This window comes from Aphelocoma coerulescens (genome assembly GCF_041296385.1).
Source record: "Aphelocoma coerulescens isolate FSJ_1873_10779 chromosome W unlocalized genomic scaffold, UR_Acoe_1.0 ChrW_unloc_scaf_1, whole genome shotgun sequence".
NCBI lineage: Eukaryota > Metazoa > Chordata > Aves > Passeriformes > Corvidae > Aphelocoma > Aphelocoma coerulescens.
Window position 1 is genome coordinate 8,029,562 of NW_027184080.1, and position 22,848 is coordinate 8,052,409.

At 48.6% G+C, this 22,848-nt stretch overlaps 1 protein-coding gene across 6 annotated transcripts in view; it reads left to right on the plus strand.

The window, feature by feature from the left end:
* Nucleotides 1-22,848, plus strand: part of LOC138102788 (CBP80/20-dependent translation initiation factor-like) — a 498,226-nt gene that overhangs the window by 431,338 nt on the left and 44,040 nt on the right. For all 6 annotated transcript variants that reach the window (XM_069000540.1, XM_069000539.1, XM_069000542.1 and 3 more), the window contains one exon: nucleotides 4,287-4,442. In XM_069000540.1, the coding sequence (XP_068856641.1) occupies nucleotides 4,287-4,442 (156 nt within the window). The remainder of the gene's footprint in view (nucleotides 1-4,286; nucleotides 4,443-22,848) is intronic.

The window sequence follows — 22,848 nt, forward strand, 5'->3', positions numbered from 1 at the left end:
CCTGCTAGCCGGCAGCCTTGAACAGCCTTGGGAAAAGGTATACACTGGTCAGCTCCCCTGCTGCTTAGAGGCTTTCTCATGGGAAAGGGGTATGAACTTTGAAAAAGTATAACTTGGTGGAGGAAAACAATAAAACTGGAGCATGATGCTCAAATTGTATCGGTGTTCGTGTCGTGTCTCAGGCTGGATTCCCCTGCACCCGGGACCCCCCCCTGCTAAATCTGGCTCCCGAACAGGGACCCGAGTGAGTTTTGCTACATGCAGGTTCACTTAAACGCTATAAGACTCCGAATTGCATCGTATCGGTGCGGCGGAGCCAGGGGAACCAGAGCGGGTGGCCCCAAAGCCGAGTAAAGCCGGGGGCTAAACCTCAAAGCCGAGTGGCCGGAGACCGTATTTTCGTGTGGCTAAGCGAGTACCCACAGCAAAGCAGCTATGGACTACGAGGCAGGGACTCGACTCCTAGCTAGCATCCTCTCTAAGAGAGGTGAGATTGTGAAAGACCGAGATCTGAATGCCCTCATTACGTGGGCCCGGGAACATGGGTGTGTGAAATACACTTCGCTTTTGTTCTCAGTTGAAGCGTGGGGGGAAGTTGGAAACGAATTGTGGCTGTCCACGATTGAGGGAGGAAAGGAAGCTAAAGAAGCTAAAGCTCTCGGCTTAACCTGGAGAGCAGTAACTGGCACTCTAGCAGAGATGAAAGCAGAGAGGACAGTGGCCGCAGCCGCCATAGAGCTTTTAGAGAGTAGCAGCTCCAGATGCGGTGGCTCCGGAAAGGGAATAGACGGGGGTCTTACGGAGCGGCGGCCAGGGACCAGGGTGGAGTCCAGAGTTGCACGGTTCTTCGGGCTGGCCGCGAAAAGACCGATTAAAGGCACAGCAGCACCCGTCTGCTCGCTGCTGGAGTTGCTGGACTCAGCAGGGAAGAAAGTTATTCCTCCAACGTCTGAGAGAGAAATGGCTGCGAACGCGGAAGGTGCCCCGCCCAACTCAGGGGGCGGGGCACAGGCGGGCCAAGGAGAAACAGGCGGTCCTGGTGCCCAGCCAAAAGCGGCAGAGCGCAACCCCCCTCTGCCAGACAGCAGAGCAACGTCCGGCAGCGAAGCAGCTTCTGTTGTTTTGTCACCTGTAGAGCCAGAGCCAGCCAGGGCTGCCGGAGGTCAGCCCCAAGAGGGGGAGAAGCACTAAGAAATGATGCAAGAAGTAATCAAAAGGCTTGCTGAATTATCTACACGACAGGACGCACTGGAGTCCAAGGCTTGTGATATTACACCATCAGCACCGTGGCGTCCCGTGGCCCCACCGGTCAAGATAGCACCCAGAGCTCCTACGTTCCCATTGGGAGAATCAGGCACAGTGCCTACAGCCCCTCCCTTCCCGTGAGGGGAGGTGCAGCTGTCGTTTCCATCAGCCCCGACAGAGAGGACTGACCCATTGCGAAGGAGATGAAATGGAGTTATCCGTGATGCAATCATTGAGGGTGATTGGCAAGCAGTGAATGCCCTTGCTTGCCCTGTACAGATACAAGGGGACACTGCAAAGTGGGAGCCCCATGACTGGAAGCTCTTGCAGCAAGCCAAGCAAACGGTCACCACGCATGGCTAGCGGTCTGAAGCTACACAAAACATTCTGCAGTTTATCTTTACAGCAGATGTCCTGTGTCTGAATGATTGCATCAGCATCGCACAGTTGTTATTAACCCCTTCACAGTTCCTGCTCTGGGAGCGAACGTGAAAGCGGATAGCACAAGAAGAAGCTAGCAAACACCAAGGTGACCCACAAGAGCCACTGCATGCACTCCAAGCTGACATGCTAACTGGGAGCAGAGCATATGGGGCAACAGTAACACAGCTGACCATGCCCATAGTCATTCATCAGTTGTCACAGACTCTTGCCCACAAAGCCTTGTTGTCAGTACCTGAAAAGAAGAAGTCTCCCCCGTATGCAGCAGTCCGACAAGGGCTGTCAGAGCCATATGGTCAGTTCATTGACCGTTTGTCAGCAGCCTTAAAGGATGCAACTGAGCTCTCTGAAGAGCTCCAAAAGCAAATGTTCTGAACACTTGCCTTTGAAAAAGCTAATAGGCAAACTAAGACAATTCTTGCTACGCTGCCCCAGAGAGCAGGTCTAGACGAGATGCTCGTACATGCTACCCATGCAGAACAGTCATCTCAAACAGCTGCTTTTACTGCAACACTGCAGAATGTCCTGCAACAACAGGGACAAGTCATCGCCGCAGCACTGACCAGAAGGGTGCCCAGCAAGTGGTGCCATGCTACGCATACAGGACCCCAAAGCGAGAAGGCGCAGTCAGCATCAGCTCCTGAAGAAAGTGACGCCACTACTATAACAGCCAGAACTCTGGGACCTCCTTCCCGAGGAGCCTTGGGAGAGGCTGCAAACGTGGCTGAGTGAGGGAGCTGAGGACTTGCCAGATCCACCACTCTCTGTAGCAGGAGAAATAGCGAGACCCTGGGGCGAATGTAACAGTTGCCCTAGGTGGTTGCTAGTGACTTGTGGTGGGTGTCAAGGAACCCTCTCCAAAGGCAAAACCAAGAAGGAGAATTGCATAAATTTTTGGGTATAGCACCAGACACAGAGGTAGAGTGGGGAATTAGTTTTTGACTGTCTTGAGACAGGAGGATTAGGGACATTTTCAATCAGCTGTCTGCCCATTTAGATCGAGTGAAGGCAGTTAATTTGGCTAGCATCTATGTTTTTACCTGGTGCTTCAGCAGCCAGGGCTCATGCTACTTTGCATAAACTTGCTTGCTGGGAGAGGGATAAGTTACACATAACTTCACAGATGCTTGACGAGCTAAGCGCAGATGTTACTAGTGTTAGACATACAGTATTGCAAAATCGAGCAGCCATTGATTTTCTACTACTAGCTCACGGCCACAGTTGTGCAGAGTTCCAGGGTATGTGCTGTATGAATCTTTCTGACCACTCTGTCTCAATTCACAAGCACCTCTCTGACCTCCAGAGGGGCCTACACAACCTTCGGGAGACAGACGACCCTATTGGAGATTGGCTTAAGGGTCTGGGTATCACCGGATGTCTGCATACCTTGGTAGTAGAAGGCTGCTGATTGCTATTTGTAGTTATATTAAGCTTAATAATACTTGGGTGTATTTTTTCTTGCCTTAAAGTGGGGCTGCAAAAAATCATCGACCAGACCTGGGTTGCCCAAAAAGAAAATGGGGGATGTGTAGAGGGATTCCTTGTGGAGTAGGGGCATAGGATACCCCAGGAGAGCTTGGGCATCCCAGGGCTATTGCAGAAGTACCCCTGACAGGGCCCCAGGCTGAAGATAGGCTTGCAAGGCACCTGCTAGCCGGCAGCCTTGAACAGCCTTGGGAAAAGGTATACACTGGTCAGCTCCCCTGCTGCTTAGAGGCTTTCTCATGGGAAAGGGGTATGAACTTTGAAAAAGTATAACTTGGTGGAGGAAAACAATAAAACTGGAGCACGATGCTCAAATTGTATCGGTGTTTGTGTCGTGTCTCAGGCTGGATTCCCCTGCACCCGGGACCCCCCCTGCTAAAAGAGGGTTTAGAGGGGAGTGAGTGAGTGGCTTTTGTGGGTGCCTGGCATCCAGGAAGCATCAACCCACAACATCTTCCCAGCTGGATAACTCCCCAGCTTCATAAATCATGTCACTTGGATAATCCTTCATCATGACAACCATCAGCTCAGGAGCAGGGTGATCTTTCAATGCCAAGCTGAGGCTGCACTGATCATCTTCTGGTCTGTCAGGGACCCAGTATTACCATAATTTTGTGAGACTCCAAGGAGCAGCCAGGCCATTAGGATGCTTCTGGCCAGGCACTGGGTCTGCTGAAGATACTGGAATGAACAGGCTGGGCAGGTCCACCTGGACCACCAAACCCAGCCTGGCCACCAGCATTCATTGTGTTTCCCCTGCATTTCATTTAACCTCTTTGTTCCTGCTTTTATTTGATGTTGGTTGTGCATATGTCTGTCCAAGGGGGACAGCAGGCCACAGGGGACACCATGTCTAGCACAAGCCATGACAGTTATTGCAGGAGTTGGTAATATTTCTACCAGTACCTGCTTTCTGGTGGCTTTGCTGTGTTGAAATTCATGCCACTCCACGTGCGTTGAGTAATCTCCCTGCTGTTACTAAAGAGTCAGTCTGTCTGTCTTCCTCCCTCCCCTCCATTTCAATTTCCTCTTAATTCTTTCTCTAGACAGCCATTGCTTCTCCCGTGGTGATGCGGTTTTGCTGACATAGCCTGTTGTCTCTGTCCCTCTTGCAGAAGGACTTCACCATGCGGGAGGAGTTGCAGCAGCGGGATGTGGAGCGCTGGCTGGGGTTTATCACCTTTCTCTGTGAAGTCTTTGGTACCATGAGGAGCAGCACCGGAGAGCCCTTTCAAGTGCTTGTCTGCCCCATTTATACCTGCCTCAGGGAGGTAAATACCTTCAGTTTGTCCTTCTCCACTGGTGGGCCAAGCTGTTGCGTTGCAGTGCTGAGGTGCTCATGATTCATAAATGATGCTGGCACAGGTTGCCCAGAGAAGTTGTGACCCCCCCCATCCCTGGCAGTGTTCAAGGCCAGGTTAGATGGGGCTTGGAGCAACCTGGTCTAGTGGAAGGTGTCCCTGCTCATGGCAGGGGAGTTGGAATGAGCTGATCTTTAAGGTCCCTTCCAACCTAAGCCATTCTATGATTCTGTTTGTTTTATGATTCCTAGAGGTTTGCTTTGCTAGCATCAACACTTCCCACCTCAAAAGTACCTGCAGCTGCAGGGATGCTTGGCTTTTCCTGCATATTGTGTTTCTGCTAATTAAGAGCATGTGCTCCAAGCAAGACCCCTTTGTCCAAGGGTTTGCAAAAGCCAAACAGTTGGGATTGCAAACCCAATGTTTGAGTTTGCCAATCCCAGTGTTGTGAAAATCCCCACCTACGGGGCTTAAAAAGCTTCTTAAAGAAGGTGAAGTCACCTGAATAGATGAGATGGACTGAGGGGACAAAAGAGCAAAGAAGTAAGGTTCCATATGTTCCCCACCTAGTGCAGCAGAAACCCAGCCCTGCCACCAGGGTTGGGGACATTTCAGAACCCGAGCTCCTGATGAGATTGTTTCAGAGCCTGAGAATCTCATGGTTTGAGATGGTGGCAGAAATCTTGGTGAGGACAAACAGAAAAGGCAATTTGAGGGCTTTCCCCCATCCTGTTTTAATGGTGGTTTTGTCTCCTGCTGCTGTCTGTAGAAGACTTTCTCAGAAAAACCTGCCTCGTTGCCCAGGGCTGGAGCTGTGGATCTCAAATTTTCAGTAATGCTTCTGTCGGGCCATAAATAACTTGCTGTAAAATAAGTTCTCTGCTAGACCCTTGACAAAGGAAGCATAAAGAAACTACTGACAATGACTTTAACATGTATGGGAAGTTTTCTCTGAATGAAAACACATCATAAACATTTTGTCTTTGAGGTAATATTGTACATAGGGTTCACAGATGGCGACTGTAGCAATGAGTAAGAGTGCAGACATTGTGATGGGGCACACATATCCAGAGGAGGAGGTGGGAGAGGGATGCTAAAAATAGCCTAACTTCCCCAAAATCTCTGCCCATGGAGGTATGTGTCACTTTATGGGGAAGATCTGGGCATCTAGCAAAGTCCTCATTTCCCTCCACTTCCCATCACAGTCATGACACAACCCAGCCCTTATTCTGCCAGGATTTTTCTCTGCCCACTTCTGTCTACCCTTGCCATGCTGTCACAGTCCCTCTTGTCATCTTGCTGGTATGTGGGGATACAATGACACTCTAGAGGTGCACAGGACACAAATTTCTTGTATTAGGGATTTTTTTTTGCTACAGGGAAGATCCATATAAAAGCCTTTACTAATTATATCAAGATGTCATGCATAAATTTGCTTCTTAATTTTTAAGAATTCCTTAGCAGGACAGCTCTGTCCCTGTGGTGTTGTTTGTAAGAGAAGACTCTCAGCTTAGCGGACATGGGTGAGCCTGAGTCTTCCAGTGCTTCTGCCCCAAAATGGTTGATCTGAGACTGCTCGCTCTACAGGGTTGTGACGTTGACTCATGCTGTTTCTCTTCCATGGCTCTGTGATAGGTTTTCATCTTGCCACCATTTTTTGCCACCTTCAGCTAATCCTGATGCACAGGGCCAACCCAGGAGATCACCTATTTATCAGTAGCGATAGGTGCCAGGCTCTGAGATGGTTGCCAGAACCAAAGTCAGGCTGTAGATTCAGACGAGGAGGTGGTGGTGAGCTCCTCCAGCTTTACCCAGGAGAGGACAAGGATATTTGCACAGACTGGCCCTGCCGGGTGCTCTGTGACAGGGTGAAAATTCCCTAATAATGCAGAGTGCTTGTCTCTTGAGCTTCATGAAGCACATGGGCTGGTGTTCCAGGGTAGGAAGGGGTGTCACCATGGCCTATAAGGTTTGGGACCTCCACTTTCCTCAGGACAGGTTCACAGGGTTTTTTTTCCCCATCCTGCTGATCAGCACATATGCCCCTGAGTACAGTTTCATCCCCTTGCCCCTAACTCCTACCCCCTTGGGCATCCCCCAGCAAACCCCCGCTGTGCTGCCCACAATTATGCTTAGCTCTCTCTGCATCCATCCCCCCATCCTTTGACAATGAATCATTAGCAGAGGCAAGATAACATATCTCCATCTGCCTGTCCTTTCATCTCCTCGTGCTTTTTTGTTTCTTTTTTTTTCTTTTTTCCTCTTCCTTTTCCTTTATAGCTCTGGCAGACTCAGTCAAAGCTCAGCAAACGAGGAAGGGGAAAGCTGCCTGATGAATGAGCCAGGAATGTCTCTTCCCTTTCCCCTGCAAAGCTTCCTCTCTCCAGCTCCTTTCTTTTCCCCACAAATAAAAACTTATTAACACCATCATTAGTTGTGGAGCTGGCCAAGGTGGGAAGGAGCGAGGATGGCAGCAAGGAAATTTGTGCTAGGTGTCTTGTGGAAATACTCACAGCTTTTTACCAGCTAGCGCTCGTAGTTCAATGCCTTAGAAAGCCTCGGGCAGCCTAGAGAGGTAGCATGGGCAATCTAGCATTTCAGTAGCTCTAAAAGCGGCAAATAGTAGCTGCAAAGCTGATACCACCAGTGGAAGCAAAGAGGGAGAAACATAGTCTTTGGTTGCCAATTCCTGTAATTAGAAGCTTTCAAACAGAAACAGAAACACACAGATGTTCGCAGAAGGATTGCAAAGCCAGAGGGCGGGCCCCCTCTCGGGCCCTTTCTTTTATTCAGAGAAGGGGAAAGGGGAGGACTGGGGGCAGACCTGGGGTGACCGGCCAATCAGACACTGCTAAAGAGTTTGAGTTACATTTGGTTTTGCCCGTGCTTGGAACAAAGGAGTTCAGAGCACATGGCAGAGGCAAGTCCTGGCTTGTCATGGGGAGGGGGAAGGGAAGCTCGGAACAGGCAGCAACAGTGTCTCAGTGAGGAATCTGTGCTGAGGACATGGCTGAGGTGTCAGGTGACAATGCAGTATTATTTATTGAGAGGTATGGATGGATTGGTGTAGTGGGTTGACCCTGGCTGGATGCCAGACACCCACCAAAGCTGCTTTCTCATTGCCCTCCACAACTGGACAGGGGAGAGAAAATATAACAAAGGGTTCATGAGTTGAGATAAAGACCAGGAGAGATCATGCACCAAATACCATCATGGACAAAACAGGCTTGAATCAGAGATATTAATTGAATTTATTGCTAACAAAATCAGAGCAGGATAATGAGAAGTAAAATAAATCTTAAAAACACCTTCCCTCCACCCCTCTCTCCTTCCCAGCTCTACCTTTTCCCCCAGTGGCACAGGGAGATGGGGAATGGGGGTTATGGTCAGTTCATCAACAGTTGTTTCTGACGCTGCTCAGGGAGGAGTCCTTTGCCTGCTCCAATGTGGGGTCCCTCGCACAGGAAACACTTCTCCATGAACTTCTCCAATGTGAGTCCATCCCATGGGCAACCATTCTCCATGAACTACTGCAACATGGGTCAGTCTTCCATGGAGTGCAGTCCTTCAGGCACAGCCTCCTCCACCGTGGCTCCCCTACAGGGTGACAAGTCCTACCAGAAAACCTGCTCCAGGGTGGGCTCCTCCCTCCACAGGTCTGCAGGTCTCTGCCAGGAGCCTGCTCCAGCATGGGTTTCCCACAGGTTTACAGCCTTCTTTTGGGCATCCATCTGCTCCAGCGTGGGTATCCTGCAAGGGCAGGTGGATCTCTGCATCCCCATGGTCCTCCATGGGCTACAGGGGCACAGCTGCTTCACCATGGTCTTCACCACAGTCTTCACCATGGGCTGCAGGGGAATCTCAGCTCTGGCGCCTGGACCACCTCCTCCCCCTCCTTCTCCACTGACCTTGGTGTATGCAGAGTTGTTCCTCTCACATATTCTCACCCCATTTTTCTCTGACCGCAATTACAATTGAGCAATAACCTTTATTCCTTCTTAAATATGTTATCACAGAGGAGTTACTATCATTCCTGATTGGCTCGACCATGGCCAGTGGTGGGTCTGTTCTGGAGCCAGCTGGCATTGGCTTTGATGGACATGGTGGAAGCTTCTAGCAGCTTCTCACTGAAGCCCCTCCTGTAGCTCCCCCCCCCCCCCCCCCCCCCCCCCAAAACCTGGCCATGCAAACCCAACACATGGACTGAAACAAAAAAAAATCAAAAAAGAAGTTAATTTCAGGCAAGGCTGGAGTGACAAATGCTAGGGTTTGCTGGTTAATTGAACCAGCACTCATCACCATCCTCAGGAAAGCAGGCAGACTGCATTTTCATGTCAGGCATGGGAAAGGGTGTTTAATCACAGCAAAGGAAATTTGGATCAGAGCTGCCATCTTGCCTGGGATGCATTTCGGGAGCCAAGGGAGTGGTCATGCACCTTGGCACAAACATGGTCCATGCTGATCCCCCATCCCGGGGGCCTCTGCCCCATCCTCCTCTGTGCCCATTGCCTGAGCTGCCTTCTGGAAAACACGGTGGGGGAAGAAGGAAGGGTCTTCCACCACATACAACATGGTGGCTGCATCTCCTGGGAGCTGAATCCCTGTTATGGAACCAGTGAGAACTTCAGACAAGCCCTGCCTTAGGCTCAGATTTTTGGCAGCAGGTCTACTCAGGTGACCTGCACCTAAATTGCTCTGGCTCACAAGTTCTCAAGAATGGCGGATCAGGTCTATTATAAAAATAGTTATTTATTGAATAGATAGATTAACAGACCAAAGGCCTTAAACAAAGTTACTTACTACACTGGATAAAACAAAAAGACCTACTAGTGGATTGCATAAAAACAGTGCACGACATAAAGGTACCTATATTAAAGCTAGCAAAGAAATAGTATAGATTAGGAGTCAATGTAACTTACCACCAAAATTACAATAGTGTGCACAGAGTCCTTTCACTCAATCCTCGAGAGAGTAACCACAAAGTGGCATCCCAACTTTGGGGAAAAGCCCAACACATTTCCAGGGAATGTGCAGAAGATTTCTGCTTTGTGAAAGTTTGGTGTAGCTTTTATAGTTTGTAAAGTGAAGTGTCTGTCAGTCAGAAATTCAAGCCTATCTTCCTACAATCTTGCTTTCAAGATGTGCTGGTTTGGACAAATTTGGAAATATATCCTTTGAGAGAAGGCAGGTTACAACCACCCCCTCCCCCACAAGTTCAGAAAAAAAAAAGAAATTTTCCTCGAAGGAAAGTGAAAGAGATAAAAACTATTGGGGTGTCTTGGGGTGACTTTATGATGTGTATCCCATATCGCTGCCCTATGCCCAGAAATTAATTTTTGTGCCTTTCTATGCCTCCAAACTGAGCCTGAGAGAGGGGAGGGGGGAAAACTGAGCAAAACTTTTTCAAAGCAGTTTGCAGCTTGTTCAAGGTCACATAAAGATAGCAATTTTGTTTTTCCAGCTGTGGCAGGGGAGCGAGGAAGCACCCGGCTTGCTGCTCCCAGGTCAGCTTTTGGCCCAGTTGTTCATCTCCTTTTTCTCCGGAGAGACTGAGAGTTGAATTTTTTTTTCCCTTCCCTGGAATTTCGGATTTTCTCGCTTTTTCACTGGACTGCTTCAATATCAGAACACATTGGGAGAACTTTCCACCAAGCACAGAGGGCCTGGCCCTGGGCCAAGCCCCAGCTCCGAGGAGACCAAAGGGAGGACTCTAACACTTTCCCAGGTTTTTTCTTCACAGCGAGAGATTTTATTATTTAGCATTATTTTCCTTTTCCTGTGTGTTTGCTAAATAAAGAGTTTTTATCTCTTTCACTTTTCTTTGAGGAAAATTTATTTTTCCCAAACCTGGTGGGGGGAGGGGTGGTTGTGCCTTCTCTCAGAGGATATATTTCTAAATTAGGCCAAACTGGAACAAATTTAGTGGCGCACAACTGTGTGGCTCGAAGGAAAGTGAAAAAAACTGTAGTAATTACATTTTGGTTTGAATTTACTTATTCTGTGTTGGGGTAAAATAGTCACCATGTTGGTTGAGTTCATAATGTCTCTCTGGCTTGATGTACTCATGTCTTTCTGGTACTTAGGCTTCATTGAGGTACTAGTTCTTTTTTGGTCCCTAGGGTTGTTTGCCTATCCACAACTTGCTCCAATCTTGTCCCTGATATGTAAATTTTACAGAGAAGGGAGACGAATCAGGATTTCTATCTTGCTGTGCTCGGTGATAATGATTTATAAGAAGTTAACAGAGGTACAGGCAGCTGTTCGAAGTCTGTATGATAAATGGTTTCTCCGTCCTAACCCCAGTCCTAGCTTCAGTAGCCTGTTTTGGGAATTGATTAGTAATTGCACCCAGATTGTTAGAAGAGGAGGAGACGGGGTTTCCCTTCCCTTTAAATTTGATAGGTTATCTTTTGAGAATGTTCAGTTTTCCCTGGATGTTAAAGAGACCACCTTCCTGGTATTTTATCTGGTAGGCTTCTTCCATATGTCTCTCAGCCTGTCTAGAATGAGAGCTCAGATTTCCAGGGTCACTGAGGAGACACCTGGCTCAGAGGTGGAAAATCCTGAGTGGTGTGGGGAATGGGAGGATATCGGCCAAACCCTAAAGAAATTCTCTGACCCAATAGTTTGGGATTTCCCATCTGAACAAATTCAGAAACCAGCTGAGGTGGGGAAATATCTGAAAGAGAAATACAATGAAAATTCTGAGAAAAAGGTCTTTGCAATATGTTGGGCTTTGGCATATGCCTATCGCACACTGCAGCAGGTAAAGGTAGAGCAGCAGGAAGATAAATCAGCAAAGCCTGCAGACACCCCAGTCACTCAGACTGCAGCCACACCAGACAGCAAGCCCAAACCAGATGGAGAGTCTAAGCCACTGACAGTGGCTCCTGTCACGAAGAAGAAACACACAACCAAAACTGATCGCCCAGTGAAAGATGAGGATGATGCAGAGGAAGGAACCTCAAAGCCACCAACGGACTCAGGCACAGAAACCATTACTGAGTCATTGTCTATAAAGGACCTTCACAGCCTAAGAAAGGACTATACCCGACCGTCTGATGAATCCATAATAAGTTGGATGGTCCTTATTTGGGATGCTGCAGGTGATGATGTGATGCTGGATGGGGCTGAAGCAAGGCATTTGGGATCCCTGTCACATGATTCAGTGATCGACCAAGTGATGATAAGGGGAGATGACTCTGCCAGTCTCTGGAGACAGGTTTTGACAGGCATGATTGAAAGATATATGTGTGGAGATGATCTCTACATGCAGCAAACCCAGTGGAAGACGATAGAACAAGGGATCAGTGCCTGAGAGAACTAGGGGTGATAGAGGTTGTCTTCACAGATGACCCAGGATTGAGGAGTCCAGACCGGGCCAGAGTTAATCCATATATGTGGCGAAAACTCATACGACTTGGGACACAAGAATATGCTTTTGATTTATGTCGCGGGTTGGGTTTGTAACCGGGCAGAAACACCAATTTAGTGTAGTGGTTTGGTCTAAAATACTCATTACTATTTATCTTCTGTGAGATAAGAATTAGGAGAAATGCAAAGCAGGCACCAACTTGAATGAATATAAAGAAGTTTATTAACAGACCTAAAAGAAGAAAGGGAAAAAAGAAAAAAAAATTATACCACCTTCAGAACTCTCCTCCTCCCCCCATCTTCCTCCCTTCCCCCACTGACAATGTAAAGACAACCCTTAAGATGTTCAGTCTGTTACCACTTCCATAATAACCTTGTTCAGTCCATTTAGAAAGAGAAGTCTCTTTTTGCTCGTGCTATGAAAACAGTATCACACCGAGACAGCTGCCCACTTCCAAATATTGTTCAGTCCATTTAGGAAGAGGAGTCTCTCTGCTTGCGATGTGAGTCCCTTCCCCCGACTTGCAGCTTTTCCCGCAACTGCTTTTGAGGGTCCACTCTTGAAAGTTTTTTGGGGTACATTTTTAAGGTTGAGCTGTTCAGAAACAAAGAAACAGAGGCCCTTCTCCTTCCCTGGGAGCAAAGGGTCTTTTTTATCTTCAAGACTATCTCTGGGAGCATCTCTAGGAATTGAGGTTTTTCTCCTTTCCTCTTTGGAGCAAAAGTCCTCATCTGGTTCATCTGGTTCATCTCTCTCTGTCCAAACTTCTCATGAAATTACAGCTGCGTCAGCATCTGCCTATCTCAGCGCAGGTGCTTCTGCTTATGAGTTGAACACTCCACCCCCCATATCTTCATGAAATTACAACGGGATACTCTGATATATTATAGCTTCACAACAGACTTTCAGCTTTAAGCATCTCCTCTCTCTCTTCCCTCAGGTTTTCAGCTCTTCACAGCAATAAAAGGGTTAATCTCACCTCGGCCTTGCAGCTGGAATGTGGCTTATCGCTGTTGGTCACCTGACCTTTGCCGGACAGAGGTGCCGCTTTGATGAATCTCGGCTGCAGTGGGGGGGGGGGGGGGTTCCGAGCCGCTCCGGCTGCCCACGGCAAGGCAGTGGGGGGGGGGGGGTTCCATGGCTGGAACAGGCCCATGGCCCGGCCTGGCACAAGCAGGGCCTGGCCAGGCCCGCTGGCCCCTGCACTGGCCTGCAGCCACCTGTCCCAGCCCCGGAAACGAGAGAGAGCTTGGGGGGGGAGTTTGTCTATTCTTAAGTGTGTATCACAGAGGCGGTCACAACTTTAAGTGGCTTAAAGAATTGTCTTTATTCAAACTGGCCAGCTGATAGGTTCTATCGGGTCCCAGAGGAAGCTGTAAGCACCCCTTAGCAAGGATATCCCTTCCGGGACTATGCTTGCTAACCTATGACAATTTAGCAATAATGAAACCGAACTACGGTGCGAATGAGACTGTGCGGGATATGGCAGTGAAGCTCCGAGCATATGCAGATTCCGTTCATGGTCCAACACATGGAAGAATCGCAGCTGTGGAAACACGTATGCAGAAAATGGAAGATAAGATGGAGAAGAATCACCAGGAGATTAAAGAGTGCCTTCTCCAAATCTCAACCGTACAGATCAGAGATTCTGATACCAAATGTGGTCGTTCCCCAGAGAGAAGGAACATCCCACAAAGTGAGCTGTGGAAATTCCTGTGTGACAGTGGGGAAGACGTGAAGAGGTGGGGTGGACAACCCACCTCTGCTCTGGCAGCAAGAGTGCGTGAATTGAAGGAGCGCAAGTCTCAGAAAGGAGGATCTACCAAAAAGGAAGAAGCTCCAGTTGCCTGTAGCCAAACTGCCGGAAATGATGGAAAAGATGATGACATGTCCAACTCCCATGAAGGAACCTCATAGATGCAGGCCCAGGGAAAGGATAACCAGGCATAGAGGGGCCCTTCCTCTGGCCAGGTAGAGGTCAGGGAAAACTGTGTTTTCTGGACTGTGTGGCTTCGTTGGCCTGGTACATCAGAACCACAAAAATATGATGCCTAGGTTGACACTGGTGCACAGTGTACAATAATCCCATTGCAGCATGTGGGGGTAGAATCTGTTTCTATTTCTGGTGTAACAGGTGGATCACAAAATTTGTCCTTGGTGGAAGCTGAGGTGAGCCTGACAGGAAATGAGTGGAAGAAACATCTCATTGTGACTGGCCTGGAGGCCCTGTGCATTTTGGGCATAGACTTCCTCCGGAACGGGTATTTCAGAGACCCAAAGGGAGTCAGGTGGGCTTTTGGAATAGCTGCTGTGGAGACAGAGGGCATTAAGCAATTGAACACTTTGCCTGGGCTATCAGAGAACCCATCTGCAGGAGGCCTTCTGGAGGTGGAAGAACAAAGAATGCCAATTGCTACTTCAACAGTGCATCGCCGACAGTACCGGACAACTCGAGATGCTGTGATTCCCATCCACAAGATGATCCGTGAGCTGGAGAGCCAAGGGGTGGTTAGCAAGACCCACTCACCCTTCAACAGCCCCATTTGGCCTGTGCGCGAATCAGAAGGAGAATGGAGATTGACTGTGGACTATCGTGCCTGTAATGAAGTGACTCCACCATTGAGCGCTGCCGTGCCGGGCATGTTGGAGCTCCAGTATGAGCTGGAGTCCAAAGCAGCAAAGTGGTATGCCACTATTGACATTGCCAATGCATTTTTCTCCATTCCTCTGGCAGCAGAGTGCAGGCCTCAGTTTGCCTTCACCTGGAGGGGTGTGCAGTACACCTGGAATCGACTGCCTCAGGGGTGGAAGCACAGTCCCACCATCTGCCATGGACTGATCCAGACTGCACTAGAAAAGGGTGAGGCTCCAGAACATTTGCAGTACATTGATGACATCATTGTGTGTGGGAACACCGCAGCAGAAGTGTTTGAGAAAGGAGAGAAAATCATCCGGATTCTCCTGGAAGCTGGTTTTGCCAACAAGAAGAGCAAGGTCAAGGGACCTGCTCAAGAGATACAGTTCCTGGGAGTGAAATGGCAAGATGGATGGTGTCAGATTCCCACCGAGGTCATCAATAAGATCACAGCAATGTCTCCACCGACCAACAAGAAGGAGACACAAGCTTTCCTAGGTGCCATAGGCTTTTGGAGGATGCATATTCCTGAGTACAGCCAGATTGTGAGTCCTCTCTACGTGGTTACCCGCAAGAAGAACGATTTCCACTGGGGCCCTGAACAGCAGCAAGCCTTCGCCCAGATCAAGCAGGAAATCGCTCATGCGGTAGCCCTTGGCCCAGTTAGGACAGGACCCGAAGTGAAGAATGTGCTCTTCTCTGCAGCCAAGAGCATGGCCTGTCCTGGAGCCTTTGGCCGAAGGTGTCTGGTGAGACTCGAGGTCGACCACTGGGATTTTGGAGCCGAAGCTACAGAGGGTCTGAAGCCAACTACACCCCAACAGAGAAGGAAATCTTGACAGCCTATGAAGGAATTCAAGCCGCCTCAGAGGTGATCGGCACTGAAGCACAACTCCTCCTGGCACCCCGACTACCGGTGCTGGGGTGGATGTTCAAAGCAGAGGTTCCCTCTACCCACCACGCCACCAATGCCACATGGAGCAAATGGATTGCTCTCATCACACAGCGTGCGGAAAACTGAATCGCCCTGGGATTTCGGAAATAATTACAAACTGGCCTGAAGGTGAAAACTGTGGTCTCGCTGATGAAGAAGAACAAGTGACACGTGCTGAAGAAGCTCCACCATACAACCAACTGCCATCAGAAGACACACACTACGGTCTTTTCACCAATGGTTCTTGTCGCATGGTAGGGATGAAATGAAAGTGGAAAGCAGCGGTATGGAGTCCCATACGACGGGTTGCCGAAGTTACTGAAGGAGAAGTTGGATCAAGCCAACTCACTGAACTCAAAGCTGTTCAACTAGCCCTGGACATTGCTGAGAGAGAGAAGTGGCCAAAGCTCTACCTCTACACTGGTTCATGGATGGTAGCCAATGCTCTGTGGGGATGGTTGGAAAAGTGGGAAAAAGCAAATTGGCAGCATAGGGGAAAACCAATCTGGGCTGCTGAAGAGTGGAAGGACATCGCTGCCCGAGTAAGAAATCTGGTTGTGAAAGTCCGCCATGTAGATGCCCATGTCCCAAAGAGTCAGGCTAATGAAGAACACCAAAACAACAAGCAGGTAGATCAGGCTGCAAAGGTAGAGGTGTCACAGATAGACTTAGATTGGAAACATAAAGGAGAGTTGTTCTTAACTCGATGGGCCCATGATGCCTCAGGTCATCAAGGCAGAGATGCCACCTATAGGTGGGCACGAGATCGAGGGGTGGATCTAACCATGGACAGTATCTCCCAGGTGATCCATGACTGCGAGACATGTGCTGCGATCAAGCAGGCCAAGCGGGTGAAGCCCCTGTGGTATGGCGGGCGGTGGTCCAAATACAAGTATGGGGAGGCCTGGCAGATTGATTGCATCACACTGCCTCAAACACACCAAGGCAAGCGCTATGTGCCCACAATGGTAGAAGCCACCACTGGATAGCTGGAGACCTACCCTATGCCTCACGCTACAGCCCGGAACACCATCCTGGGACTTGAAAAGAAAGTCCTTTGGAGGCATGGCACTCCTGAGAGAATTGAATCTGACAATGGGACTCATTTTAAGAATAGCCTTATTAATACCTGGGCTAGAGAACATGGCATTGAGTGGGTGTACCATATCCCTTACCCTGCACCAGCTGCAGGAAAAGTGGAATGGTGCAATGGATTGTTGAAAACCACCCTGAAGGCACTGGGTGGGGGAGCTTTCAAAAATTGGGAGCAGCATCTAGCAAAGGCCACCAGGTTAGTTAACACCCGAGGTTCCACCAATAGAGCTGGTCCAGCCCAATCTGAATCCCTGCATACAGTAGATGGAGATAAGGTCCCAGTAGTGCATGTCAGAGGTCTGTTAGGAAAGACTGTGTGGATGAATTCTGCCTCAAGTACAGACAAACCCATCCGTGGGGTTGTCTTTGCTCAGGGACCTGGTTGCACATGGTGGGTAATGCAGAAAGATGGAACAACATGTTGTGTACCACAGGGAGATCTGATTGTTGGGTGAAAACCACCTGTAGTGTGAAATGCATGTATACCCCTGCTTGCTGAGTGTCACTGTTCGTATCTAGCTGTGCATATATACATATGTATTAATGTGTGTGTATAGAATTAGAATATCTAAGTTTGGGCATTGAGCCAACAATATGGGATAAGGGGTGGAATGTCTTGGGGTGATTTTAGCATGCGTATCCCATCTTGCTGCCTATGCCCAGAAATTAATTTTTGTGCCTTTCTATGCCTTTAAACTGAATCTGAGAGGGGGGAGAGGGAAAAACTGAGCAAAACTTTTTCAAAGCAGTTTGCAGCTTGTTCAAGGTCACTCAGAGATAGCAATTTTTTTTTTCCAGCTGCGGCAGGGGAGCGAGGAAGCACCCGGCTTGCTACTCTCAGGTCAGCTTTTGGCCAGTGGTTCAGCTCCTTTTTCTTCGGAGAGAGACTGAGAGTTGAATTTTTTTTTCCCTTCCCTGGAATTTCGGATTTTCTCGCTTTTTCACTGGACTGCTTCAATATCAGAACACATTGGGAGAACTTTCCACCAAGCACAGAGGGCCTGGCCCTGGGCCAAGCCCCAGCTCCGAGGAGACCAAAGGGAGGACTCTAACACTTTCCCAGGTTTTTTCTCCACAGCGAGAGATTTTATTATTTAGCATTATTTTCCTTTTCCTGTGTGTTTGCTAAATAAAGAGTTTTTATCTCTTTCACTTTCCTTTGAGGAAAATTTATTTTTCCCAAACCTGGTGGGGGGAGGGGTGGTGACCTGCCTTCTCTCAGAGGATATATTTCTTAATTTGGCCAAACTGGAACATTAACAAACACACCGGAAGAGGATAATAATGCTAAATAATAAAACCTCTCGCTGTTGAGAGAAAACCTGGGAAAATTTCAGAGTCCTTCTGTAGGTAGCCTTTCTCCTCCTCCTCAGAGCTGGGACAGGGTGGGCCCTCCTCCAGGCCCTCCACCTCAGTGGAAAAAGTCCCGATGTGTTCTGATGTTGAAACAGTCCAAAAAAGAAGAAGGGAAAAAACCCAAAGTCCTAGGGAAACAAAAGTTCAACTCTCTGTCTCCCTCCGGAGAAAAAGAAAGCTGGCTGGAAAGCAAGCAGTGCTTCCTCCCGCTCCTCTCTCTCACCACAGCAGAATGTAGGGGAATCTGTGTGTATATCTGTGTGTCCTTGAAACAAAAAAACTGCTTTGAAAGTTTTGCTAGGGTTTTTTTTCTCTCCCCCCTTTCAGTCTCAGTTTAAAGGCATAGGCACAAAATTAATTTTCTGGGCATACAGCAGTGATATGGGATGCACATCATAAAGTCACCCCAAGACACAAGGCACGATGTTTATTGTCAGCTGGGAGTGTCACCTCCATGGTGCTGAAATAATTCACTACAAGACAAGCTGTCCTGATTGAGTAGTTTCACCAATTAACAAATTCATGTGAGGGGGAAGATGCTCTGAGTTATCTCAGCAGCTAATAGGCAAAACAGATAAGCCCTCCTGTGGCAGGGGGGAACCTCCTGCCACAATCCCCAAAGAATCAAAAAGTTTAATTCCCAGAATCACTCTCAGGGTTTGAGGTGAGATTTGTGCAAGCAGTGAATGTCTTCACAACAGGGTCTGGTGCAGTGTTGGGATTTTAGGCAAAGAGGTGGTGGGTCCAGCTCTCATGAAATTGGTTTGATGGAGCATAGTGAGTTTGGATGGTGTCCCGGTTTGTGACAAATTCGAAGGAATGTCCAAAATGAATGTCCTCTGATAGAAGGCAGGTTTCAGCCGCCCCTCCCCCACCAGGTTTGGGAAAAAATTCCTCAGAGGAAAGTGAAAGAAAAAAATCTATTTATTTGACAGACACAATGCACAATGGGAAAAGAATAATGCTAAATAATAAAACCTCTCACTGTGGAGAGAACCTGGTAATTTTCAGAGTCCTTTCTATGGGTGTGGTCTCTCTCTTCCCCTCTTCAGGGTTGGGTCGGCGTGGGCCCCCCTTCGGGCCAACAGTGTAGGGTCTCCTAGTGTGTTCTGAACAGTTCCAGAAGAGGAGAAGAAGCCACAGTCCCAGGAAAAAAAAGTTTCTCTCTCCAGAGAAACAGAGCCGAAAGCTGGCTGAAAAGCAGCAAAGGGTGCTTCCTCCACTCTTGCTGCTGCAGAAGCATGCAGAGGAGTACTGTGACCTTGGAGCACAAACTGCTTTGAAAAGTTTGTCTGGCTTTTTTTCTTTCTCTAGCACCCAGTTTTAAAGACACAGAAAGGCACAGGAATCATGTCTGGGCATAGAGCAGCGATAGGGGATACACATCATAAAGTCACCCCAAGACAAATGGTGATTTGGATCAAAACATGTTTTTCTGCTTGGATTACTGCATAGTTTAGGTTGGAGAAAGGAAATGGATACCCAAGATCCCCCCAAGGATCTGAATTGAAGACAGATGGGGGAAAGGAGGAATTTTTGTGGTGACCAGAAAGAACCATTTTTTTTTACCCATCTGGTTGTCTACCCATGATGTTCTAGCTTGGATACAAGTGCTTTGGATTCCAGGGGTGACAGGGAACAGCCTTGCTGTGACGTCATCCCATTCTAATCTAACCGGGCTGTTGTGGCAGGTTTAGAATAAACCCTGGGAAGCAGCTCAACACAGAGAGACTAAACTGCCGGCTGTGACTGCAGGACCAATTAATGGAGATCCCTTCAGATTGAGGGGGTTATTGATGCTGGGGCTGGGTGGGTGTAGATACAAAAATGCTGCTAGCAAGGATTTTCTTGCTAGTTTCTAAGTCTGTGAGAGACTTTTCTCTCTCACAGAAGAGGTGGCAGGGAATGTAAACAACCCAGACACCTGCAACCTTGAAAAGTCTTGTTTATTGTATAGTAGAAAAATATTTTGACAATGGATGTTTTAGGATTTTAGCCAATCACCCCCAAGGCGTGGCTGGTCCTTTGTCCAATTAGACTATGAAGAAAAAAGTCTATAAAAGAGTTGGTAAAATAATTAAATCAATCTTGCTGCACAATTCCTGCCTGCTGGATCTTCTCCTCCTCCTCCTCCCTATGGCTGCGGGACACGGTGATATACCATAGGAACCAGGACTGCGGTAATATTTGGTGCTGCCCGACGTGATCTGCACTCTCTGACGTGCGTGCTGCTGCGAGCCAAGCCGAATTCCTCTAGAGGTACGCTGTTCCCCTTCCCCCCGGGACCGGGAGGTCCGACAGGACTGAGAAATGGCGAACAGCGGCTCACAGAACGACGCTGTCGTGCAAGTCTGGAAAGGTGTGTTTAGTATAATGCATACCTCCATTCCTGAAAACTCAGGTCGGGAATTATTAGACTGGGCTACTTTAAAAGGGATTTCCATGGACAGAGATAGTGCCCTGGACTTTGCCTTATGGCAGGAACTCGGATGCGCTGTGCGACAGGAGCTCCCGACTGGGAACCCAACAGCGTTAGACTTATACAAAACCTGGCGTTCGTTATTTATTCTGCTGACAGACCTTGGATGGTAGTGCTTCCCCAAAAGGGGAGATCCAAGCTTTCCCAGTGTATAAGGCTCTCCCAGATTCAGGGGAGCATGACAAGCATGAGGTAATTGCTTGGAAAGTTGCCCAGGACCTCCAATCCAAGGTGGCACAATATGGACTAGGTTCTGCTGAAGTTATGCAGATAATAAGGGTGATAAATACAGATTTGCTTGCTCCATTTGATATCAGACACTTAGGTCAAATTCTATTTCAACCTGTACAATTTACAGTTTTTGAGAAAACCTGGAGAAAGCTGGCTGGCAAGACTGCATTAGCAAATTTGCAGCTCCCTGCTGCTGATCCTAGACACACAGCAGGAGTGGATGCTTTGATGGGGACTGGTCCCTTCTCTGATCCCAGTCTACAGGGTAACTTGCCCTCTAGCATCCTGCAGGGAGCTCAGCAGGTCGGCATGGCTGCCCTGTTGAAAACCATAGAATATCTGCACCCAGAAAGCGATATACTGAAATAGTTCAAGGCAAATCAGAGTCATTCCTCTCTTTTGTAGAGAAAGTCGCTGCTTCTCTCGAGAAGCAGGTTGAGGATGACGGGTTAAGACAGTTGTTGTTAAGGCAGTTAGTGAAAGATAACGCAAATGAGGAGTGCAGAAAAATCATAGATGCCTTACCAGGGGATCCTGAGGTAACAGACATGGTCGAGGCCTGTGCTACGGTGGGATCTGGGAACCAGAAAAGGTCTGCTTTGGCTGCTTTCCTGCAGCCTGTACACGCATCTTCTGGTCGGGAACCAAAGCCTCCGAAACAGGTGAAGAAATGGAAGCGGCCTAAGCCGAGGCAAAAAGAGAACACACCGATCCCCCAGTGCAAGAGGTGTGGCAGGCCAGGCCATTGTATGGGCTACTGTAGATCCCGGACTCATGCCGATGGTCGGCCATTGCTGGGAAACTTCCGCCAGGGTGCAAGGAGGGGGAATTGCCCTCCGATGCAGTCGCTCCCCCAGAGAGTGGCACAGGTACAGGCACAGGCCTACCCAGCCACCCTAGAGACAGCACCCAGAGATCAGATGGTACCCACGGATCAGATGGGTTTGACGTCCACACCGCAGCCGCAGTCATCTTAGACTCTAGCGGTATTTATAAGGTTCAATTGGACGCATATGGACCCTTAGCCCAGGGATCCAGTGCGATGCTGGTGGGAAAATCTGATGTTGCCCATCAAGGAATCTTAGTGCACTCAGGAGTTATTGATGCTGACTTTAAAGGTCAGATTTGCTCTATGGTCTCCACGCAAAAACCCCCTGTAACTATTCCTGAAAAGACCTGCCTGGCTTAATTAGTGCCTTTTAAGTCTTGTGTCCCCAGGGTAGAACAAATTCAGGAAGATAACGGCAGTGGATCTGCGGGACTTCTGCAGGCCTTCTGGACTGCAGACATCTCTGACCAAAGGCCACAGATGACATGTACCCTGATCCTGCCGAACGCCCAAACACCCCAGATTCAGCTTCGAGGTTTGATTGATACGGGTGCTGATGTAACTATCATCTCCTTCTCTGCATGGCCTCCCTCATGGCCTTTAGCCCCGGTGGGATCGGCCATCGCAGGATTAGGAGGAACCACACAGAGCTATTTAAGCGAACGGCCTGTGGTGGTGAAGGACTCAGAGGGACACCCAGCTACAATTAGGCCTTATGTTGCTACCACTTCCCATAACCTTTGGGGACGGGATGTGTTGGCAGCTTGGGGCGTACTGATTGGGACAAATTTTTGACAGGGGTCACTGTGCATAAGGGCGCACAGTATCCTACCCTGCCTTTGAGGTGGTTGATTAACACACCAATCCGAGTCAGACTCTGCTCAGTTAGTTGAATTAAGGGCTGTTACCATGGCTTTTCAGCGATTCTCCCAGTAACCTTTGAATTTGGTTACTGACTCTGCTTATGCAGCAGATATCACCCAACACTTAGATTGTTCCCTTCTGAAGGAGGTGAACAATGCGGCTCTGTTTTCGCTGTTGCAAACCTTGTGGTCTGAAATTCGGGCTCGAGTGCATCCGTATTACATTCTGCACATTCGAAGCCACACCAATTTACCAGGGTTTCTAACAGAAGGCAATGCCAGGGCTGACATGCTGGCCAACCCTGCGTGGGTAAAGCATCAGCCTGACAAAATTTCACAAGCCAAGGCATCGCACGGTTTCTTCCATCAAAGTGCACATACCCTGCAGAAGCAGTCTCATTTAACGCCAACCGAGGCACGCGACATTGTCAGCGCTTGTGCTGACTGTCATGGACTCTCTGCGCCTTTGCCAGCGGGGGTAAACTCCAGAGGGCTAAAAGCCTTGCAGATTTGGCAAACGGATGTAACTCACATCCCTGAATTTTGTCGGCTGACATATGTGCACGTGTCTATTGACAC